General features: G+C 40.2%; 1 protein-coding gene and 1 pseudogene across 1 annotated transcript; both read left to right on the forward strand.

Annotated features, from left to right (window-relative positions):
* The first annotated feature begins 550 nt into the window (after nt 1–550).
* LOC126704894 (probable inactive purple acid phosphatase 27) lies at nt 551–15302 on the forward strand (annotated as a pseudogene).
* A 1400-nt stretch (nt 15303–16702) lies between these two features.
* On the forward strand, nt 16703–19809 carry LOC126704565 (glutamate-1-semialdehyde 2,1-aminomutase 2, chloroplastic-like). Its single transcript, XM_050403560.1, has 3 exons — nt 16703–17023; nt 17731–17904; nt 18567–19809. The coding sequence occupies exons 1-3, from the start codon at nt 16829–16831 to the stop codon at nt 19632–19634; spliced, it is 1437 nt and encodes a 478-aa protein (XP_050259517.1). The 5' UTR covers nt 16703–16828; the 3' UTR covers nt 19635–19809.
* The last annotated feature ends 2334 nt before the right edge of the window (nt 19810–22143 follow it).

Here is a 22143-nt window from a genome sequence, read left to right on the forward strand (position 1 = left end):
AAACGAAATGGATAGGATCATGTTCCTTCTATACAAACTACTTGGATACTAGATAAGGCATTTCAGAATGAAGAACTTGAAATATTGGAGAGGTATGAAAATCAACCATATCTCCACTTGCTTGTGTAAACACATCACCCAATGAAGTGGAATCACCATGAAGTAACCAACCTAGCTAGAACACCCCATTTGGCAGCCATATTAGCTTCAAATAGTTGTTCTTTTTTTGTCGATCCCGTCCCTATTGAGCAATTCTTACCTATATATCGTTGCATCACAATTTTGCATATCAAAAAGTAAGACAAATAAATTAAAAAATATAAAATTTGTAATATATATAGTTAAATAATATTATTTAATTGATATTTCCTAAATTATCTCCTAATTTAATAGCGTATATCAATTTCAAACTTATTTTTCTTTCTTAAAACTAAAAGTATATAAGATACAAACCCTTGGTCAATCTGATAAACCCATTTCATCATGTTTTCACATAAATTTTATTGGACGAATCCTCAAAAGTAGTGAAATCTGAAAATTATCAGAAAAAATGAGATTGCTTGGACAGATAGTCTTTGTATACTATAATAGACAAACTCTAGCTGATTCCATTCACAAAGGAATATCCACATTAGAAATTTGAAAAAAGAAAAAAAAAAAATTGTCATCACCTCCCTCTAGAATGAATATAATTAAACTATGTTATTTGATTGAGGACCAATTAACCATGTTAAAGTCAAAGACAACTCCTTTTATGGCATTAATATTGCTAACTTGCAACTACAGAAGTGGAAATTATACCATGTTTTGGCTACATATAGTCTCTCTTTTAGAGTAGGTGGGCCCACTGATGTGTGAGACTCACTTACCTTGAGAGAGAGAATACATGCAGCCGATACATGATATACCTTCTCCTAAATAAGACACCACTTTCCTAGTAATTATCCAGTTTTGAAGTCAAATACAAACCCTTAATTAAAGTCATAAAATGGAATATTACCAATAGATAAACAGTCTAGCTAAAACGTATTCGTTTAGACAATTAGGAGTCTTGGACAAAACTTTCTATGGATTATATATATATATATATATATATATATATATATATGAGGTGATAACGAAAAAGAAGTCAAAGTAAAGAGGCACACATCAGCACATGCATCAAGACAATTCATACAAGTAAAAAAAAGAAAAAAAAAAAGAAGACTATTTGCTAGAGTTGCCATATCTCAATCATAAATCATTAACATAACCAACAATTAATATCATGTTACAAAACCAAACTTCCCTAGTACAATTCACCTAGATATGTATGCATTAGCTGTGTCTATGCATTATACATAGTATCCTAAACAGCATCATTCTCCAAGTTTTGGATCTACCATTATATTCCATAGTTTCAAGCCTGAGAATGACATAAAAGGAGAAGTAGGAAAACAAATGCAAAGTTTAGAGAACCCAAAAACCATAACAATTTCTTCAACTTTAGATAAGAGCTTTTGAGTTATTCTTAGTTTTTATTTTTCTTGGTCCATTGCCGCCTTCTTTAATTGAAAACTCCACCCTTTGGTTGCTTAAAATTTTCTTCTTATTCACTATCATTCTTGGTTCTTCTTCTTCTTCTTCTTCTTCTTCTTCTTCTTCTTCTTCTTCTTCATCATCATGGCTGCATCCTTTGGCTAGCATCTCCATGGCTGAGCACCAGAATTACACTGCAATATTGGACTTTCGTGTACTAAACAGAAGAAAGTTACTCAAGTGTGACGATCCAAACCCTTATCTGAAAATTAGTGTTGATCCAAACTCTTCCCTGTCAAATGAAGAATACCTTACGGTTACTATTAGTGGAGTTCTACTTCCTTCTAGTAGCGATTGGGTTGCCATGATTTCACCATCTTCTTCCAAGTAAGAATTATATAGAAACCTTTTACAAAACTTACACATTTAATGTCATCTATATATTCTTTAGATTATATGTTACTAAGTTTGTTTATTAATTTGTTCTCTAATATATAAATGCAGTGTCACAGATTGTCCATTGAGTGAGGCTTGTTATGCCCAAACTGGTGACCTTAGTGATCTTCCTTTGCTATGCCAGTATCCTGTTAAGGTATTACGATTCTAAATTTGAAAGTCAAGCATGCACTAATAAAGATGCAGATTGTATAGAAGGTTTTTAATTTTTACTTTTTTATGAAATGAACAAAATAAATGAAAAATGGAATGACTGACATGTTTTGTTAGATAGCAATAAGTTTAAGGACATAATAATAATAATAATAATAATAATCATAGAAGGGACCACATAAATTGGTATGTTTATTCTCATTGGTGAAAAAAACGTGATTCCAATGATAAGTTTATGTTAAAGTGAGGTTGCTCAAATGAAATGATGATATGCTTTGTTAAAAAGCAATAATGCTCAATTTGTTTTGATTGAAAATCTTATGTGAATATAATTTTCATTGTTTTCTGGTATTTGGTAGCATCATAAAAAAATAAGTTAAAGGAAAATTATTTCTTAATTTATCTTATTTAGCTTGGTATGAAATAGAGTTGTTTTCCATTATTATTATTATTATTTTTTTTTTTGAAAAACAACTCTATATTACATCAGTCTAAATAAGAGAAGTCAAGATATAATTTTTTAACTTATTTTAAGGTTGCTACCAAACATGAAAAAATGGAATAATTTTTAGAAAGTTCTTTTTGAAAAATGAATTATTTTTCGGAAAATGCTAATGAAACAAATTGAATAATAATAATAATGATAATAATAATAATGATAATAATAATTGTTGAGGTGGCATATGTGTTCTCATTGGTGCAAATAAACGTAATTCCAATTAAAATTTGTCATATCAATAATTATGAAACTGATAGTGAAAATTATGAAGGGTAATAATAGAATACTATGGAGGTACAATAATTGTGTACTCTCTCTTACATAATAGTATGTCACACTTATTAAATTTATGGTGAGATCAATTATTCATGTGATAGGAATGAACATACATTTATTTTACTTTCAAAATATTCTATAATTTTTCATAAAAAGGGTGAAGATTATTTTGTAGCATTACTGGCTAAAGAATATTAGCTATAAATTTATAGTTGACTAGTTGTGCTTTGCCACGTCATTTAAGAAGGAAAATCAAGTAAAATTTATATAAGGAGAACCTATGTGATAGGAATGTAGAAAAACATAATGCACAGGAAGAAAATACTTTCATATACTTTTTTTTTTTTTTTTTGAGAAATACTTTCATATACTTAATGTTTAGAACGGCCGCATATATTTAATACATTCAGGTAGGTAGGTAGGTAGGTAGGTAATATGTCATAGTTAACTAAAAAAGTCCGAGTAAGTAATTGAAATTGCATTGGAGTGACTTAAACAATTGACTATAACATTATTATCAACACATGTATCATTCTATCTTATAATAATGTACATTCCTTGTGGTTTTTCACATATGTAGTTTATTGTCCAAACCATTGAATTACACAATTGATATATATGCATGGTTTCTTTTACTTATAGAGAAGAATATAACTAAGCACAAAACATGGATATTCTAGCCACCAAAATAACTTTGAACTTATAAATTTATGCTTAAAATTGACTTCTAAAACTATATATTATATATGTTTATATAAAATCTCGGGCTCAATACGTGAAAAATGATCCAGACTATCTCAATTGCACGAAGAAGGAATGCCAGGAATCTGTGCTTGTTAAATGTGTGGTGGCCACTTGCAGTGGTTCCCTGACATTTCATGTTATTAATATAAGAACCAACATTGAATTTGTGTTCTTTGCTGGTGGCTTCGACACACCTTGCATTCTGACTAGGTCGAACCCTTTGGATTTTACTAATCCAAATATGCCACTATATGGACATCTCTCAAGCATAGATTCAACTGGGAAATCGGTAAGGAGCTTTTAAAATAAAAAATAAAAAATACTTGTTCTTGATTTGGTTTTCAAACAGAGATAGATACAAAGAGAAAAGCCAAAATAAGGTTCCTTATTTTGAACATTTACAAATTGGCTAGTGGTACAGATGAGATTAACATGGGTTAGTGGGGATGAGAAGCCTCAGCAAGTGCAATATGGAGATGGCATGTCACAAAATTCTGTAGTTACTACATTTACACAAGATGATATGTGCAGTAGTGAGTTCCCTTTTCCATAGTTAATTTATATTGTCACATTCTAATTATCCAAACAATGGTATGTTAAAGAATATTGTCACATTCTAATTATCCAAACAATGGTATGTTAAAGATTTCTGTTATATAACCCTAGTATGTGTGTGACGGGGGAACTGTACATGCCTAAGGGAATAGTCAAATGCTCAAAAATGTCTAAATATCCTTATTTATATAAAAAATATATATATTTATTTTATATATATTAAGCCAATTTGATTTTCTCTTTTTAATCTCCAATTAATTGTCCATCTTCTACTTAATTAGATTAATTTTTGTGTATGAAACTGAAAATTATAGGTTCGACTCTACCGAGTCTGGCCAAAGACTTCGGGTGGCATGACCCAGGCTTCATTCATACAGCAGTGATGACAGGACTTCAGCCTTCAAGCAACTTCTTTTACAAATACGGAAAGTATGTTTAGTGAAGATGGTAAAATATAGAGTCTGATGGGCCTACCTTAATGGGCCTGACGGATCGGAACTGGTGGGCCTGTATAAAGATGATTCCCTGCACTTTGAAGGCCCATTGCTGACAGACGTAGCAAGGGCCCATGATCCGAGGTCCATATCGCCTAGAAAAGCCTTAAGAGCCAAAAATGGAAATCCTCGCTCACCACGCTCAGAGGAATTTGTATTAGAGTCCCACATGGAAAGGATTTGGAAACCAAGAAGAAAAGTCAACCCTTTGCCGCTATAAAAGGCCTGCCACCCTCAGAAATCGAGGTACGCTTTAATTGACCCTCTCTAACGCTCTAAGTAAAACAGAAGAATTCTAACTTGACCGTCGGAGAGCCTTTGGCCGGCACCACACCGGTGCTCTCTGAAGGATTCTTTCGATTGCTTCTGTCGTGCAGGTTCGATTCGAGTCGCGAGTACGGTGTGACCCATTGGTGACAATTTTGAATGTCATCAGTTGGCGCCGTCTGTGGGAAAGGAGTAACATAGCGCACTATCGCTTCCTAGACAAAGGAGTTACATGGTACTCACACGCTCGATGGCAACCACTAACGACGTTCAGGAAGGGGAAGCCCCTACGACTGCCCTTGAGAGACAGGTCAGGACGCTCGCCGCAGCCGTGGAGCGCCTCACAAAACAAAACCACGACCTAGAAGAGCAGCTGAACCAAAAGAGTGCGGCCGTCAATAACCAAGGAGCGGAGCAAGAAGGAACCAGCGCTGAAAGGAGGAATCATGACGGACCACAGGAGAGTAACGCCCCAAGCAAACAAGTGCGACGGGACGCTAGCATCCCTTCAGTGACGGATACAGCTCCACAACCCATCATCGCGGAGATGCAGGCGATGAAGGAACAGATGGAAGTACTGATGAACGCTCTCAAGGGGCGAGTGTCCAATGATCTTGACGACCTTGTCAACCGGACTGACTCGCCATTTACGGCATCCGTCAATTCCTTCCCCCTGCCAAGTAAATTCCGCATGCCAAGTATGGATAGTTATGACGGAATCAAGGACCCTCTCGATCACCTAGAGACCTTCAAGACCCTGATGCACCTTCAGGGAGTGGCAGACGCAATTATGTGCAGGGCGTTCCCTACAACCCTAAAGGGCGCAGCAAGGATTTGGTTCAGCCGGCTAACACCAAACTCCATCGGCACCTTCAAGGAGCTGAGCGCTCAATTCACTACGCACTTCATCGGAGGACATCGGTATAAGAAATCCACGGCTTGTTTAATGAACATCAAGCAGAGAGAGGAGGAGACGTTACGGGCCTACATATCACGCTTCAATAAAGAAGCGCTCTCGATCGACGAAGCCGATGACAAGATACTAGTGGCAGCGTTCACGAACGGGCTGAAGGGGGGTAAGTTTTTGTTTTCCTTATACAAAAACGACCCAAAGACCATGTCGGAGGTGCTTTACAGGGCCACCAAGTATATGAACGCTGAAGACGCACTATTAGCCCGAGAAGATAGACCCAAGAAAAGAGACAGACAAGAGGATCCCCGACAGGACCAGGGGCGGAAGAAAGGAAGGATGGGAGACCGAAGGGAGGAGAGACGTCCAAAACCCATGGGCGCAAGGTTCACAAGTTTCACCCCGTTGACTGCTCCGATAGACCAAGTCCTAATGCAGATTAAGGACGAAGGATTCCTGACGTTTCCGGGAAAGCTGAAGAGTGATCCCAACAAAAGGTCCAGAGACAAATATTGCCGCTTCCATCGTGACCATGGTCACGACACGGCCGATTGCTACGACTTGAAGCAACAAATCGAAGCCCTTATCCGACAAGGGAAGCTGAAGAAGTTCGTCAGCAAGGAGAGAACGGAGCAACACCCACAAGAACAACACCCCCGTCGAGAAAACGAGCGACCAAGGCCCCCATTAGGGGAAATAAGGATGATAATTGGAGGAACAGCCGCGGCCGGATCGTCGAAAAAGGCTCGCAAAACATACCTTCGGATGGTACAGAATGTCCAGTTGGCGGGTACAGTGCCAAAGATGGCAAGAAGGGAAGGCCCCATTATCGGGTTCTCGGAAGAGGATGCAAGACGCCTACACCATCCACACGACGATGCCCTCGTCGTCACCTTGCGGGCAGGCGACTACAATATCCACCGAGTGTTGGTCGATAACGGTAGTTCGGCCGACATCTTGTATTATCCGGCGTTCCAACAAATGAGGATTGACAGGGAGCAGCTAATACCGACAAACGCCCCGCTCGTTGGTTTCGGAGGGAGTAGAATATTCCCTTTGGGCGCAGTCACGTTATCGGTGACAGTAGGAGATTACCCTCAACAAATCACCAAGGACGTAACATTCTTGGTGGTCGATTGCTCGTCAGCCTACAATGCTATTATTGGACGACCCACGCTCAACTCGTGGAAGGCGGCAACATCAACTTACCACCTGATGATCAAATTCCCAACGGAGTATGGGGTAGGAGAGCTACGCGGAAGTCAAATTGCCGCACGAGAATGCTACGTAGCTATGATGGAGGTGGAAGACCAGATCCAGGCCTTGAACATAGAAGAACACCGAACGACGACAGAACCTACAGAGAAGCTAGAGGAGATAACTCTCGACAGTTCCAATCCAGACCGAACCACCAAGATCGGAATGCTTGCCAAACCCGCAATCCGTCAAGAGCTCGTAACTTTCTTGAGAAGCAATAAGGATGTGTTCGCCTGGAGCCATGACGATATGCCAGGAATCGATCCCTCGGTCATGGTACATAAGTTGAATGTGTTGCCCTCGTTTCCACCCGTCCGACAAAAGAAGAGAGTATTCGCCCCGGAACGAGACCAAGCAATAACGGAAGAGGTCCGCAAACTCCAAGAGGCAAGCTTCATCAGGGAAGTCTACTACCCCGATTGGCTGGCGAATGTGGTAATGGTGAAGAAAACGAGCGGCAAATGGCGGATGTGCGTGGACTTCACCGATCTCAACAAAGCATGCCCCAAAGATAGCTATCCCCTTCCAAGGGTCGACATCCTAGTAGACTCGACGGCTCAACACCAATTGCTAAGCTTCATGGATGCTTTCTCGGGTTATAACCAGATCCGCATGCACGAGGACGATCAGGAGAAGACTTCGTTTGTAACCAGTCAAGGACTCTTCTGTTACAAAGTAATGCCATTCAGCCTGAAGAATGCAGGGGCAACATACCAGAGACTAATGAACAAGATGTTTGCACAGCAAATCGGGAGGAATGTCCAAGTCTATGTCGACGACATGCTGGTGAAGAGCCGGAAGGAGGAAGACCACTTGGAAGATCTCAAGGAAACATTCGGCACACTTCGATCCTACAACATGAAACTCAATCCGGGAAAGTGCGCATTCGGTGTAACGGCTGGTAAATTCCTAGGATTCATGGTATCTCAAAGGGGGATTGAAGCTAACCCGGACAAAATCCGAGCCATAATGGAGATGGCCCCCCCGAGAAACGTGAAGGAAGTACAGAGCCTTAACGGCAAGGTAGCGGCATTGAATAGATTCGTGTCGAGAGCAACGGACAAGTGTTTACCCTTCTTTTGAACATTGAAAAAGTCATTCGAGTGGACGGACGAGTGTCAGCGAGCCTTCGAGGAGTTAAAAACCTATCTATCTTCACCACCTCTATTGAGCCCCTCGCAACCAGGTGAAGAACTCTTCCTCTATTTGGCTGTCTCCACAGTGGCCGTCAGCGCGGCCTTAATCAGAGAGGAGGACAGGGCACAGAAGCCCGTGTACTACGCCAGCCGGGCGCTCCGCGGTGCCGAGGAAAGATACCAACCTATGGAGAAACTCGCTTTTGCGTTGGTCACGGCGGCTCGCAAGCTCAAGCCCTACTTTCAAGCCCATACCGTGAACGTAATGACCGACAAGCCCTTGCGAAGGGCACTGAGTAATCCTGAAGCCGCGGGTCGACTGACGCTGTGGGCAATAGAATTGAGTGAGTTTGACATCAAGTACCGTCCACGTGTGGCCATTAAAGGACAAGCTGTGGCCGACTTCATAGCAGAGTTTACGCGTGACGCGGACAAGGGGGCAGAAGAACACCCCCCAGTGGAACATCTACACCGACGGATCATCCAATAAGCGAGTTGGAGGAGCCGGCATAGTATTGCTGTCACCTGAAGGAGACAAGATTCAATGTATGGTCCGTCTCGACTTCCCCATTACCAACAATGAAGCAGAATACGAAGCGGTGGCCGCAGGACTCGACCTAGCCAAAGCCGCCGGAGTTGAAAGTGTGGTCGTGCATTGCGACTCTCAAGTCGTGACCAATCAAGTAAACGGAGATTATGAATGCAAAGGGGAAAGGTTGAAGAGATATCTTGATCAAGTAAGGGCGAGAGTCGACGGGCTAAAAGCAATGTTCGTCCAGATCCCCAGGGGAGACAATGAGCTCGCCGATCGGCTAGCCAAAGCCGCTTCAGCAGAACATATGATGACACTGGGTAATGTACTTCCCTTTGTTCAAATCTTTCCGCTAATAGACCCCGACAACATGCAGGAGATACGCTCCGAAAGAAACTGGACTACGCAGATAACTTCATACTTAAAGGACGGGATATTGCCAGAAGAGAAGGAGGCAGCGAGAAAGCTGAAAGTCCGAGCGGCAAGGTTCGTCTTGATAAAAGACATTCTTTACAAGAGAGGTTTCTCCCGTCCTTACCTAAGATGTCTCGGGGTTGAAGAGGCAGACTACGTGATGAGGGAAGTACACGAAGGAATATGCGGGAACCATTCCGGATCGCGCTCGTTAGTGCACAAACTGGTACGAGCTGGGTATTACTGGCCAACCATGCAGAAGGATGCCAAGTCTTACGTTAAAAGCTACGACAAATGCCAAAGGTTCAGCAATTTCATCGGTCAACCAGCTGAGGAGCTAACCCCTATAACGGCTCCATGGCCGTTCGCTCAGTGGGGGCTAGATATCATGGGACCTTTCCCAACGGCGGTAAGGCAGCTGAAGTTCTTGGTAGTGGGTATTGACTACTTCACAAAATGGGTAGAGGCGGAAGCCTTGGCCACCATTACAGAAAAAAACATTAGAAGTTTTGTCTGGCGGTGCATCGTATGCAGGTTCGGTATTCCAAGAGTTCTTGTCTCAGATAACGGGAGGCAGTTCGACAACGGCCACTTCAGGGATTTCTGCACTCAGCTAGGAATAAAAAACCACTACTCATCACCCGCCCATCCTCAGGCTAATGGCCAGGTTGAAGTCACGAACCGATCCCTGTTAAAGATTATCAAGACTCGGCTCGAGGGGGCAAAGGGCATATGGCCCGAAGAATTGCCGAGCATACTATGGGCATACAGGACAACGGCGAGGACTCCGACAGGAGAGACGCCATTTCGACTGACATACAGGAGCGAGGCGGTCATCCTAGTAGAAGTTGGACTCACAAGCTACAGGGTTCACAACCATGACGAATGCAGGAATGACGAATCACTGAGGCTACAGCTGGACCTGATAGATGAGGTTAGGTCGGTGGTGGAGCAAAGGATCGCTAGGTACAAGGATCGCATGTCCAGACATTACAACACACGGGTCCGACATAGAAACTTCCAAGTTGGAGACCTCGTACTCAGGAAGGTCATGGGTGCAACTAAAGACCCTGCACAGGGAAAACTCGGCCCCAACTGGGAAGGACCTTATAGAGTTACGTCATGGAAAAGGAAAGGAACGTACCACCTGGAGACAACAGATGGAGAGAAGCTGCCACATCCATGGAATGCCGAGCATTTGAGGAAATACTACCAGTAGTAGTGACACGGCAACCAGTTTTTGTTTGAGCTTTTTATAAGTTTCTCTTTTAACTGTCTTTTTGCTACAATTGTGTTGTGCCCTTTTTAAGCCCAAAGGGGGCAGGCACGTTTTCCTTTACGCATTTCTATAATAAGATATTACTTTGATCTTCTGCTTGGATGTCATTATAATTGTCTACAAAACTAACGGAAACTAAATAAAGTCCACAAGATGGACGGATACAAATGTCCACAAGATGGACGGATCATCCTACGGGGATGATAAGATACTACAGGAATAATCACAAAATGTCCACTAGATGGACGGATATAAATGCAGTCCACAAGATGGACGGATCGCCCCACAAGGACGACTACTGTCAGTCCATAAAATGGACAGACCCAAAATAAAGTCCACAAGATGGACGGATCATCCTACAAGGATAGTAGCCAAAGTCCACAAGATGGATGGACCATCCCACAGGGTTTATGACTCAAGTCCACAAGGTGGACGGACACAATCGAAAGGCCACAAGACGGACGGATCGTCCTACAAGGACGATCACTGTGAGTCCTTAAGTGGACGGACATAAAATAAAGTCCACAATGCCGACGGGCCATCCCACAGGGATGACGACCCAAGTCCACAAGGTGGACGGATACAATCGAAAGTCCACAAGACGGACTGATCGTCCTACAAGGACGATCACTGTGAGTCCTTAAATGGACGGACATAAAATAAAGTCCACAAGGCCGACGGGCCATCCCACAGGGATGATGACATCCTACAGGGATGGTAACTCAAGTCCACAAGGTGGACGGAAATAATGGAAGAACATGCAAGCGAGGTGGACGGACCACTTACTACGTTAAAATTTTTTACAAGTCCATTAAATAGGCATTGCATTTAAAAAGTGATATACGACGCCACAAAGTGGATGGGTCCTCATAATGAACCTCTAAAAATAGACGGAGAAGGAAAATCCTCACGGATGTAAATGCTCAATCAACACAAGATAACAAGTCTGCAATGTGGACGGAGTATCACAGATAAACAAATATTCTCACAAAAATCCTTCCTCAAGAAGGAGGACGGACCTTTAAACAAAGTACCAAACAATGATAAAAAGCATATATGAACATTAAGCCAAAAGCCCCAAAGGCAAGTGTTTAATACAATTAAAGAGGACGGATTGTCCTGAAATGTCAATAAAAAAAAAAAAAATAATAATAAAAAAAAAAAGAAAAAAAAAAGAGAAAGGACGGATTGTTCTCAAAATGAATTACATAGACATTAATCTTCCTTCTGCTCAGCAACTTGGACATCCTTCGACGGGACGGACTCTCCGTCTCCTTGAGCTGCGCCTTCGCCAAAGAGGTCCTCCGTATTTTCGGAGGCGACGGGGAGGGCAGAAGTTTGGGCTTGGTCCTCAAGTTTGACCATTGACAAATCCAGCTCTGGATAGGCCTTCTTGACTTGACGGAGAGAATCATCGAAGCCTTGAAGGAAGGAATCTGACAGCTCGCCCAAGCAGGACTCTGAGCATCGGTACTCCTCGACGGCTACCTCTCTGACATGACGGATCTCTTCCTTGAGTTCTTTGATCTCCGCCTCCTTTTTCTCTATGACCGTCAGCGCAGAGGCCGTCTTCTCCTCCAGCTCCTTCCTTGCCTTCTCAGAAAGCTCCAGCTTCTTCTCCATCTTGGACCTCCATTTATGGAGTTGTCCGAGCTCTTCCTCCGTCTGCTCCGCCTTCGCGCGCACCCGGTCCAAGGTACTCTCACGGTTGAGACACCGGTCCAGTAGTCCCTTCATCATGACCAAGGACTGCGAATAGAAAAGAGACCGTCACATAATGTAAATAACAACGAAAAAGAAAAATAAACTTATTTTGACGGACATAACCAACCTGAGCGACGGCAAATAGGCCCGTCTCCCCCATGGCCTCCGTCGAATGGTTTCCAAGATCTTCATAGTCTTCCGCCGTGATGATGGACGACAGCTTCTCCAATGCATACTTGGAGTCGTCGCAGAGAAGGGAAGGAGGTCTCTCTTGCTTACCTTCTGGGGCCGTCATCAGTCCTTTACCCGTCCCCTGCTTAGCTGGGGTGACGGTCTTGTTACCCTCAGCCATTAAACCGACCACAGGTTCAAGAGAGACCTTTGGTTGCTTAAATGGACGGTCGGATTTTGATGTCGGTTTCCTCTTAGGGGCTGAAGCCGACACCTTAGGTACCACCTCGCCGGATTCCCTCTTCTTGACGGCTTGGGATTTGATCAAAGCTCTCCTTTTTGCGTCCTCCATCTCTGCAAATAATGACGGATGAAATTAAAACTAAGAAAGGTCAGTTAAATGGCAAAGTAAAGTTGACGGGCTTACGTCTATGAACTCGTTCGTCGTATCTAATTGCCTCTTGGGTGGGCTCAGGACCGTCGCAGTACCAATGTATGGTCCTCGGGTTCACCAACTTAGCCCAAGTCCTTTCCTCCGGCGTAGTTTTCCTGCAAATCTTTTCAAGGAAACTAAACTCCTCAAGGCTGACTTGTGGGCGCCGTCTACCTGCAGAGAGAGACGATCAAGATATATACATAAAAATGGACGGATATGAAAAGCTTTACAAAATTAAGACGGATGCATACATGATTGATTTATCACTGCCCAAGTTGTGTCGACGGGCATGTAATCCGTCTCCCCTGGATGGTTCATCCATCTGTCACCCTCCAGGAAGAAGTAGCGACTCTTCCAGTCTCTATTTGAGTCTGGGGTCTCAAAGATCACCTTCAACAAGGGGCTTCGACTAGCAAAACTATACATCCCCCTTGATCCAGAAATCTCGTCTGGACGGTAACAGTGAAGAAATTCACGGACCGTCAATTTCCTTTCCCCACCTGACATTGCACCGTAAAGAATCTCCATGGCTATGAAGACCCTCCAGGCGTTAGGGGATATCTGGGTGACGGACAACCCCAGATACTGTAAAAGTTCCCTATGAAGTGTAGAAAGCGGGAATCGAAGTCCAGCCTTCAACGCCTGCTCGTACACTCCGACACCGTCTACCCCTTCATAGTAACACTTCTCCGACGCGTATGGTAGACGGATGGAAACATAGTCAGGGATTTGGAAGTTGGTTCTGAAGGTGCTGAAATGTTTCTCCCTGATGACGGATGTAAACCTATGCATCGTCCACTCTGGCAACATGATGAACTGCCTTAGTCCATCAGCACCTACGACTGACTCCAGTGCTTGATCCCCGTCGTCATCAGAACCCTCTATTTCAACTATCTCCACATCCTCATTTGTTGAGGATGAAGAGGAGGCAGACGGACTCCTATCTTCGCCGGGGCTCTCTTGGTCTTTATGACCGGACGGGTATACATCCTCGTATTCCGTCCCATCATGAACCACCGACTGGTTACTTGACGCACTAGACATTTCCTACAATTGGCAATGAAACCTAAGACCGACGGGTTTGAAAGTATTGACGGGTATGGAAAGCCTAACAACAATGCATGGACGGAAATGTAACTTGACTATAGTATAGTAGAAGCACTTACCAAACTTAGCAGAGGAGAGGTGACGGTTGGTGTAATCAGTAGATGCTCGTCCTCGACGGATTACTCTGACAAGGTTGACGGCGTCGCTCTGACAAATGATTTCTGAGTGAAAATTGAAAAATGAGAGAGTGAGGCGCCTTATATATATAGGAGGTGCACGGAAGACGAAGCGACGCTTCGATCCTATACAACGACCATTCAGAGAGTGACACGTGGCATGCTTAATAAATGCTGAAAACCTGTCAGTACGTACCAACAGGTTTGTACCCGTCATGTAACCGTCAACTTGATGAATCTCCCTCTGACGGGTTGATCCATCTGGATCCGTCGTCCTATCTCGCATTAATCCGTCATAAAATGACCGTCATACCCATACGTAAGGATCGTCACCCCATTGATCCTTTGACCTAAAAGGTGACGGACCATTGGGGTGAAGGGGGCAACTGAAGATGGTAAAATATAGAGCCTGATGGGCCTACCTTAATGGGCCTGACGGATCGGAACTGGTGGGCCTGTATAAAGATGATCCCCTGCACTTTGAAGGCCTATTGCTGACAGACGTAGCAAGGGCCCATGATCCGAGGTCCATATCGCCTAGAAAAGCCTTAAGAGCCAAAAATGGAAATCCTCGCTCACCACGCTCAGAGGAATTTGTATTAGAGTCCCACATGGAAAGGATTTGGAAACCAAGAAGAAAAGTCAACCCTTTGCCACTATAAAAGGCCTGCCACCCTCAGAAATCGAAGTACGCTTTAATTGACCCTCTCTAACGCTCTAAGTAAAACAGAAGAATTCTAACTTGACCATCGGAGAGCCTTTGGCCGGCACCACACCGGTGCTCTCTGAAGGATTCTTTCGATTGCTTCTGTCGTGCAGGTTCGATTCGAGTCGCGAGTACGGTGTGACCCATTGGTGACAATTTTGAACGTCATCATTTAGCATCTCACAATTTATCACATAATTTACTATGTCATCAAATGTTCATCTGTCAAATTGTTCTGAACAAAGGTTTTTTATTTTATTTTATTTTATAAGATTAACTTAATTAATGATCATATATAAATGTTATAATTGCTAACATATCTGGCATTACGACAATGTAGTGATTCAGTTGGTTGGAGTAATCAAATCCAATTCAAGACTCCACCAGACGCAGGATCAGATAAACTCTATTTTATTGCATATGGTGATATGGGAAAAGGCTCCTCTTGATTCTTCATTTGAAGACTACATTCAGGTAGGATGTGTTCGATATACGTAGTACCCTTATCTTATGGTTATAGTTCTAAAAACTATAAATTAAAAGGTTTGAATGTATAGATTGAGAAATATTAATTCTTCGATTATCATCTGTACTACTACAAATTTAGTATTAAAAATTTTTTTCACAGTGATTCATGGTGGTGTTGACACAAATTTAAAATTACTTTAAAAAAAATAATATTTGCAAATAGTTTGATAGTAAAAAAAAAAAAAAAATCAAATCAAATAATAGAGCATTATATTCACATAATTTTTTTGTCATTATGACACTCATTAAAATAATCCAGTAGTAAACTATAAAATTCATTGGTGTTTTAGCATGATGATAAAAAATAATAATCATTAAAGGGACCAGATAAATTTTAAATTCTATAATGTATATATTAAAAATATATTATTGAATGTCAAAAGTTTATGTGCATTGATTACACATTTTTCATTTACCAATGTACGATTATCACATCTTCACAAGTGGATTAAGGGTACCAGTTTAACAAAAACTAATATAGCTTTTATAAAACTTTTAGGGAGTTGGCTTAGTAGTTTTTAAGGTCTCGTGAAATTTTCGAGGTTTTGGGCGGTGTTCGAAACATTCACCCCCATATTGGTGTTACCCCTAAATAGTGACAAGTTGACAACTAACTGTTTTTTAGTGTAAACCATTAAGCTGCATCTCAAAAACTCCACCATCATCAAGCTCCACTAGTTTAGATTGAGATTCAGTGCAATATTGCACTATGCAATTATCACATGCATGTGAAATATAAATGTTGATAGGATAAAAAAGTAAAAGGTTAAAAAAATTAAAAATCAAATATTTTTTACCCAATCAACTTATACATCTCACATAGCATTTGCATTAGCTCATGTAAAATAATAAAAAATAAAAAATGTAGACACGAAACCCAAAAATGAATCGTATTAGATTATGATCCAATTATACAAAATGAGATTTTGCTACACTGCTTATACAAATATATAAGTTAATGTATCTTATGCAAAAGGTTTTTATTTATTTAATTTTTATATATCTCGAGAAGAGTGTTTGTGTAAGAAGATGAGGAAACATTAAAAAAAAAATACAAACAATAAATAATATTTTAATGAAATAAAATATATAATTGATAATCATATGTTAGTTTTTTGAAAAATAATTAGTTAAAATAGAAAAAAAAAATTCTTATATTAATACAGAAAGTAATTTTTGCATAAACTAGGTCTAGTCTAGTCAAGGATTTGCTTTCTTCCTACCATCACAAATAGGTTGGGCCAAATCAGAGACGATCCAACCCAACCCAACCCAATCTAATCTGGTAAGTTGCAACAGTCCTCTAAGTCCAAACCTAACCCACTTTCTCAAAAAAGAAAAAGAATAAAGAAAGTCCAAACCTAACCCAATAATCCATCCATGAAGTCCAATGTATTCCACAAATAACATATATAAAAAAATTGACATGTGCACGTTAGCGTTACCCCACACTTTAAAAAAACCCATTTGAACAACTAAAAATCAAATTCCCAACCTTATCACTTTCAGCTCTAGCCGTCAGCGTTGCAGGTAAAAAAAACCAACAGAGAGAGAGAGAGAGATAGCAACAATGGCTGGTGCTGTAGCCGGAGTAGGAGTGGGATTTGGGCTTTCATGCTCGACAACTAAGCTTTCTCATAGACACTCTTCTTCTTCTTCTTCAAAAACGACTCGTCATTGTTGCGTCAAAATGGCTGTCTCGCTCGATGAGAAGAAGAAGAATTACAGTCTTCAAAAGTCCGAAGAAGCTTTCGCTGCCGCCAAGGTACTCATTTTCTTTTTCATTCCCATTTCGATTCGTTCAAAATTTCAACTTTTCTACACTTGGAATTGTTTTTGGTTCTGTTCGTTAAATTTTGACTTCAGTGAAGGAATTATGATTGTTTAAAATTGAATTTGGGTCTTCAATTTTGTTACTTTTTTTGCTAACTAAGTGTTAAATTTAAGATTCGCAACCTTATTAATGATGGGTTTTGTGTAATATTGATTATTTGGTCTATGCTATATGATGGGGACAGCTTGAAGGTTTCACTGGTAGTGTAAAATGGATACAATAGTAAACAATTATTGTGGGTCAGATAAATGAATGTGACCAACAAGTGGGTCTTGGTCTATGATCTTAGAGGGAGAGTTCATTTCACGGATAAGATTTTACTTCCCGGATCTAACAATGTACAAAGTATCTCCTTATTTAAAAATTTTAAATGACGTGATCCTAGATATACTTTTAGATTTGTAATATTTAATTCGAACTATGAAATGGATCCATTAGGTTGTTAATGTGTTTTTGATGTATGTTTAAAAAGCCTAAGGACTTGTCTTGGCTAAAGAAGTTGTATAACAGTTGTTTATCAGCTCTTGTTATTGTTGTTATTTGATGTTTCGCTCAAACCCTTTTCTTTTTATGATGTTGAACGGCAAAATTTGATTTCGAATTTCTTGAGAACTAACTTGGTGTAAGGGTTTTGTTAGGAATTGATGCCTGGAGGTGTGAACTCCCCCGTACGTGCCTTTAAATCTGTTGGTGGACAACCAATTTTGATGGATTCTGTCAAGGGCTCTCGTATGTGGGACATAGATGGCAATGAGTACATCGATTATGTAGGTTCTTGGGGACCAGCAATAATTGGTCATGCAGATGATGAGGTTCTGTTCTTCTTCCCTGTCATTTATTCTTAAAACTTTATCTAATCTTACATTTGACCTTGTTATGATATTCATAGATGTTGTGCATTTGGTGACAATCTTCAATTTTAATTCTCCAACCATTCCTTGTTATTTATTTATTTATTTATTTTTGGTTGTGGACCAATACATTTTGTTTAATGACACTGGTCAAGTGTTCCTGCCTCCAACATCATTTTTACAACAGCAAAATATTTGCAGTGTTTGTAATTTTTTTTTTAAAGAAAAAAAAGATTTTGGTAATGTAATAATTTATATGCATTTCTTTCTTAAAATTTGATGCATTTGCATTTTATTTTATTCGTTTTTTATTTTTTAATCTAAATACACTGTAAAAACTAATTTTAGCTGGAGAAGAGATATAGCTTATAATGCTTTATTGAAGAGAAGTGATAACTTTGTTGAAGTAGGTTTGTCCACAACTCCCCATACACAGCCCTCTTTCTTGGGGAAAAGTAAAGAGTTGGAGAACTGTTATTCTTAAGATTTATCTTGCCAATACCCTGAACTCCCTGAACTAGACCCTGTCATGGTGAATGAATCCTTCATTTGGTTTTTCAATTCTGATGGTAGTCTTTCAGATATTGCAGTAGATAACATTCCTAGTTATTATTTACCTGCAGGTACTTGCAGCCCTAGCTGAAACGATGAAGAAAGGAACTAGCTTTGGTGCTCCTTGTCTGCTAGAAAATACTTTGGCTGAGATGGTCATCTCGGCTGTTCCAAGCATAGAAATGGTCCGGTTTGTTAATTCAGGCACAGAAGCATGCATGGGTGTGCTCCGCCTGGCCCGTGCTTACACTGGCAAGGAGAGGATTATCAAGTTTGAGGGCTGTTACCATGGCCATGCTGATCCATTCCTTGTCAAGGCAGGAAGTGGGGTTGCCACCTTAGGGCTCCCTGACTCCCCTGGTGTCCCCAAAGGAGCCACTTATGAAACTCTAACGGCCCCTTTCAATGACATCTCAGCTGTGGAAAATCTCTTTGAGACCAACAAAGGAGAGATTGCTGCAATGATCCTTGAACCTGTTGTTGGGAACTCTGGTTTCATTGCTCCTAAACCTGAGTTCCTTAATGCCATACGCAAAATCACTGAAGAAAATGGTGCTCTTTTAATATTTGATGAAGTTATGACTGGATTTCGTTTGTCTTATGGTGGAGCTCAGGAATACTTTGGCATAACTCCTGATTTGACAACACTTGGGAAGATCATTGGTGGTGGTCTGCCAGTTGGTGCATATGGAGGAAGGAGGGAGATAATGGAAATGGTGGCACCAGCAGGACCAATGTACCAGGCTGGGACCTTGAGTGGAAACCCATTGGCAATGACAGCAGGCATACACACTCTTAAGCGATTGCAGGAGCCAGGAAGTTATACATATTTGGATAAGATCACAGGTGAACTTGTTCAAGGTATAGTTGAAGCTGGGAAAAAGGCAGGGCATGCGATGTGTGGTGGGTATATACGCGGGATGTTTGGGTTTTTCTTCACAGAAGGGCCTGTTTACAACTTTGGGGATGCAAAGAAAAGTGATACTGCTAAGTTTGCAAGATTCTATAGGGGTATGCTGGAGGAAGGAGTATATTTTGCTCCTTCACAGTTCGAGGCTGGATTTACAAGCTTGGCACATACTCCTGAAGATATCCAGAAAACAATAGCAGCTGCTGAGAAGGTTTTACAGCAGATTTAGTGTGGCAATTCCTGTATCTATAGTCTATGATTTACCTTCCCATTTTTTCCCCGCTAGCATAATACTGTTTGCAGGAGGACTGAGAGTGTTGTAGTTAATTTTCTTTGATGAGAACATGCATTTCTACTTATTAATGTAATCTAATATGTATAAAAATCAAAGTAGTTTTTGAGTTGTTGACCTCTTCATATTGTGGAACATCAGCTTTGGAGGCCTCACAATTTTACATATCATTATTATGTTTTAATTTGACTAATTATTTTCTAAAATTTGTTTTTGGGCTTGAAAAGTTCTGAATTATCCATCCAATAACCCTAAACCTAACTTTGTAACCTCAGTATTCTCAAAAAGAAAAAAAAATTATATGATCCAGCAGTAGCACTATCATAGTACCTCTATCGTAATGTCTCTTCCTCCTTGACTTTCTCAAATTCTCCTTCAGTCATCATGCATTCATCTTTGCCAAGTTCTTCCCAAAAGAACTCTGCAAGCAAGCCAATACCAAGAGAGGACCCAGACAGCTGCGTTTTAGGTTCAGTCCAGATGTGCTCTGGTACCTTGCTCCACTGGCCTCTGCAACTGCTGCAAAGATGTTCCAGGTTGCGTAACATGATGGTGCCAATTTTAGGCAAGTTGCGGATATTGTAGATAGAGGATCAATATGTAAGTATGGTGAATGTGGTTTAAGTGATTAGATGTATTAGGGTGATGATGATGGTAGTTGGTGTGATTTATTGTTAAGAAGTGTGGTAGTGATTTCTAGTGCAGCTTGTGCTGCTAGAGGAGCACTGTCTGCATTAATTACCAGCCAGTCTTTGGGGTGATCAATTGTGTATAAAGTTGCTGAAGACTTTCTTTTAGTGCAAATTGAAATGTTTTTGATATTTTTTGGTCTGCTTACTCATGTTTGAATGATTGTAGTGAAGAATTACCCTGTGTTATACAGGATCCTGTCTTTGCTATGGAAAATGAATATGCTAATTTATTTAGGTAATGGTGACAGACCTCAAAAAGAAGTCTGAAGGGAACACAGGATTGACAAGCCCTGAAAGAAAGTTTCCATATTCTATATTGATAATTCTTAATTTTGTTTGTTTCCATTTGAAATAGTTTTAACTGTTCTTTTGGTTGTTTATCATATAGGAAAGCTGAGTATTACTATTAGGCCTGATGCTGAATGTATTATATGCTGCAGTGCTCTTCCATTGTATAAGGAGATGGTAGAGAATGGTTGACAGGATATCTGGTAATGCAAAAAAAATTAGAATTCACTTAAATTTTCTTAGAAGGCTTCACTGTAACTCATTATGGGAATATACAATATATATTTCAAAGCTCAGCATTGTTCCTATGATCTGTTTTATAGCTTTCTCATGATCTTTCTGATGTGTTAAGGGTAAGTGGAAATCTTGAATATGTCATACTGATCTCTTTAAGGGATGCTGATATGTTTGACCAAGGCTGTTTGTTGGCATTTTATTTTATTTTATTTTTTATAGAGATTGTTGTATGTATCTTTAAGATCAATTATAGCAACATCTCCATGTTTATTTAGTGAAATTATAGATTGGTTTGTTAATCTTAATCTTGGTTGAACAAAAACTCTTGCCAGTGGCCTACTAAAATCTCACTCTCTGCCAAATCCCACAATTATCCACTGATATTCCATTCCTATCCGTGGTGTTGGATCTAATTCCTTACATCTGGCTCTTCGACACCATACCTTTTCCTCTATGCAACATCCTACTTCTTGTCCAAGCCTGAAACCACAAAGCTGCTCTTTGGGATATTATACATGGAATATATACAATCTAATTGCCTCATTTGCTTATCTCTCTCTTTTTTTTTTTTTTTTTTTTTTTTTTTTTTTTTTTTTTTTGGGGTGGTGGGGGGGTGGGGGGTGTTCTAAGTCACTTCTAACTGGTACCATTGGATCTAATTTCATGCTTTTGGTTCACAAGGGTGATTAACACATCAATGAAGATTGATGAATAAACGTAATAAGGTGTTTTGGTGATTGGTTTCTTTTAAAGGCTATTAAATCTATACTTTACAATTTAAAAATAGATAACATCACGTTTTTGAGATGTAGTCAGGTAACAATGTACTAAACTTTGATTTGTGACAATGACATGATTTGGCTGTTACAATAGGTTCTATTTGTTTAATTTTAAAGAAGATTTTTGTAGTTTCTCTTAGCTGTTTTTTTTAAGGCTTTTATTATGCTTTTCAGCTAAAAAAAATGGATTCTTTTTCAAGTTGGCCAAAAATGAATTTGTGGTAATTCTTCTAGGTATGATATAAATTATTGAACAAAGCTTTTACTTGTATATTGTTTCTGTGTTTTTAGGAAACAATTAGTTCATTAGTGTTACTTACCATTATCGTGGATGGTAATAATGTGAATTTGTTTTGCCATAACTGGGAAGTGAAACCCATGCAGGAAAAGGGGAGTTGTATAGGGATTATAAAAGGAGAGTTGTATCATGGATTTTAAGATTTGTGAATT

Source organism: Quercus robur, chromosome 11 (assembly GCF_932294415.1).
Source record: "Quercus robur chromosome 11, dhQueRobu3.1, whole genome shotgun sequence".
Classification (NCBI taxonomy): Eukaryota; Viridiplantae; Streptophyta; class Magnoliopsida; order Fagales; family Fagaceae; genus Quercus; species Quercus robur.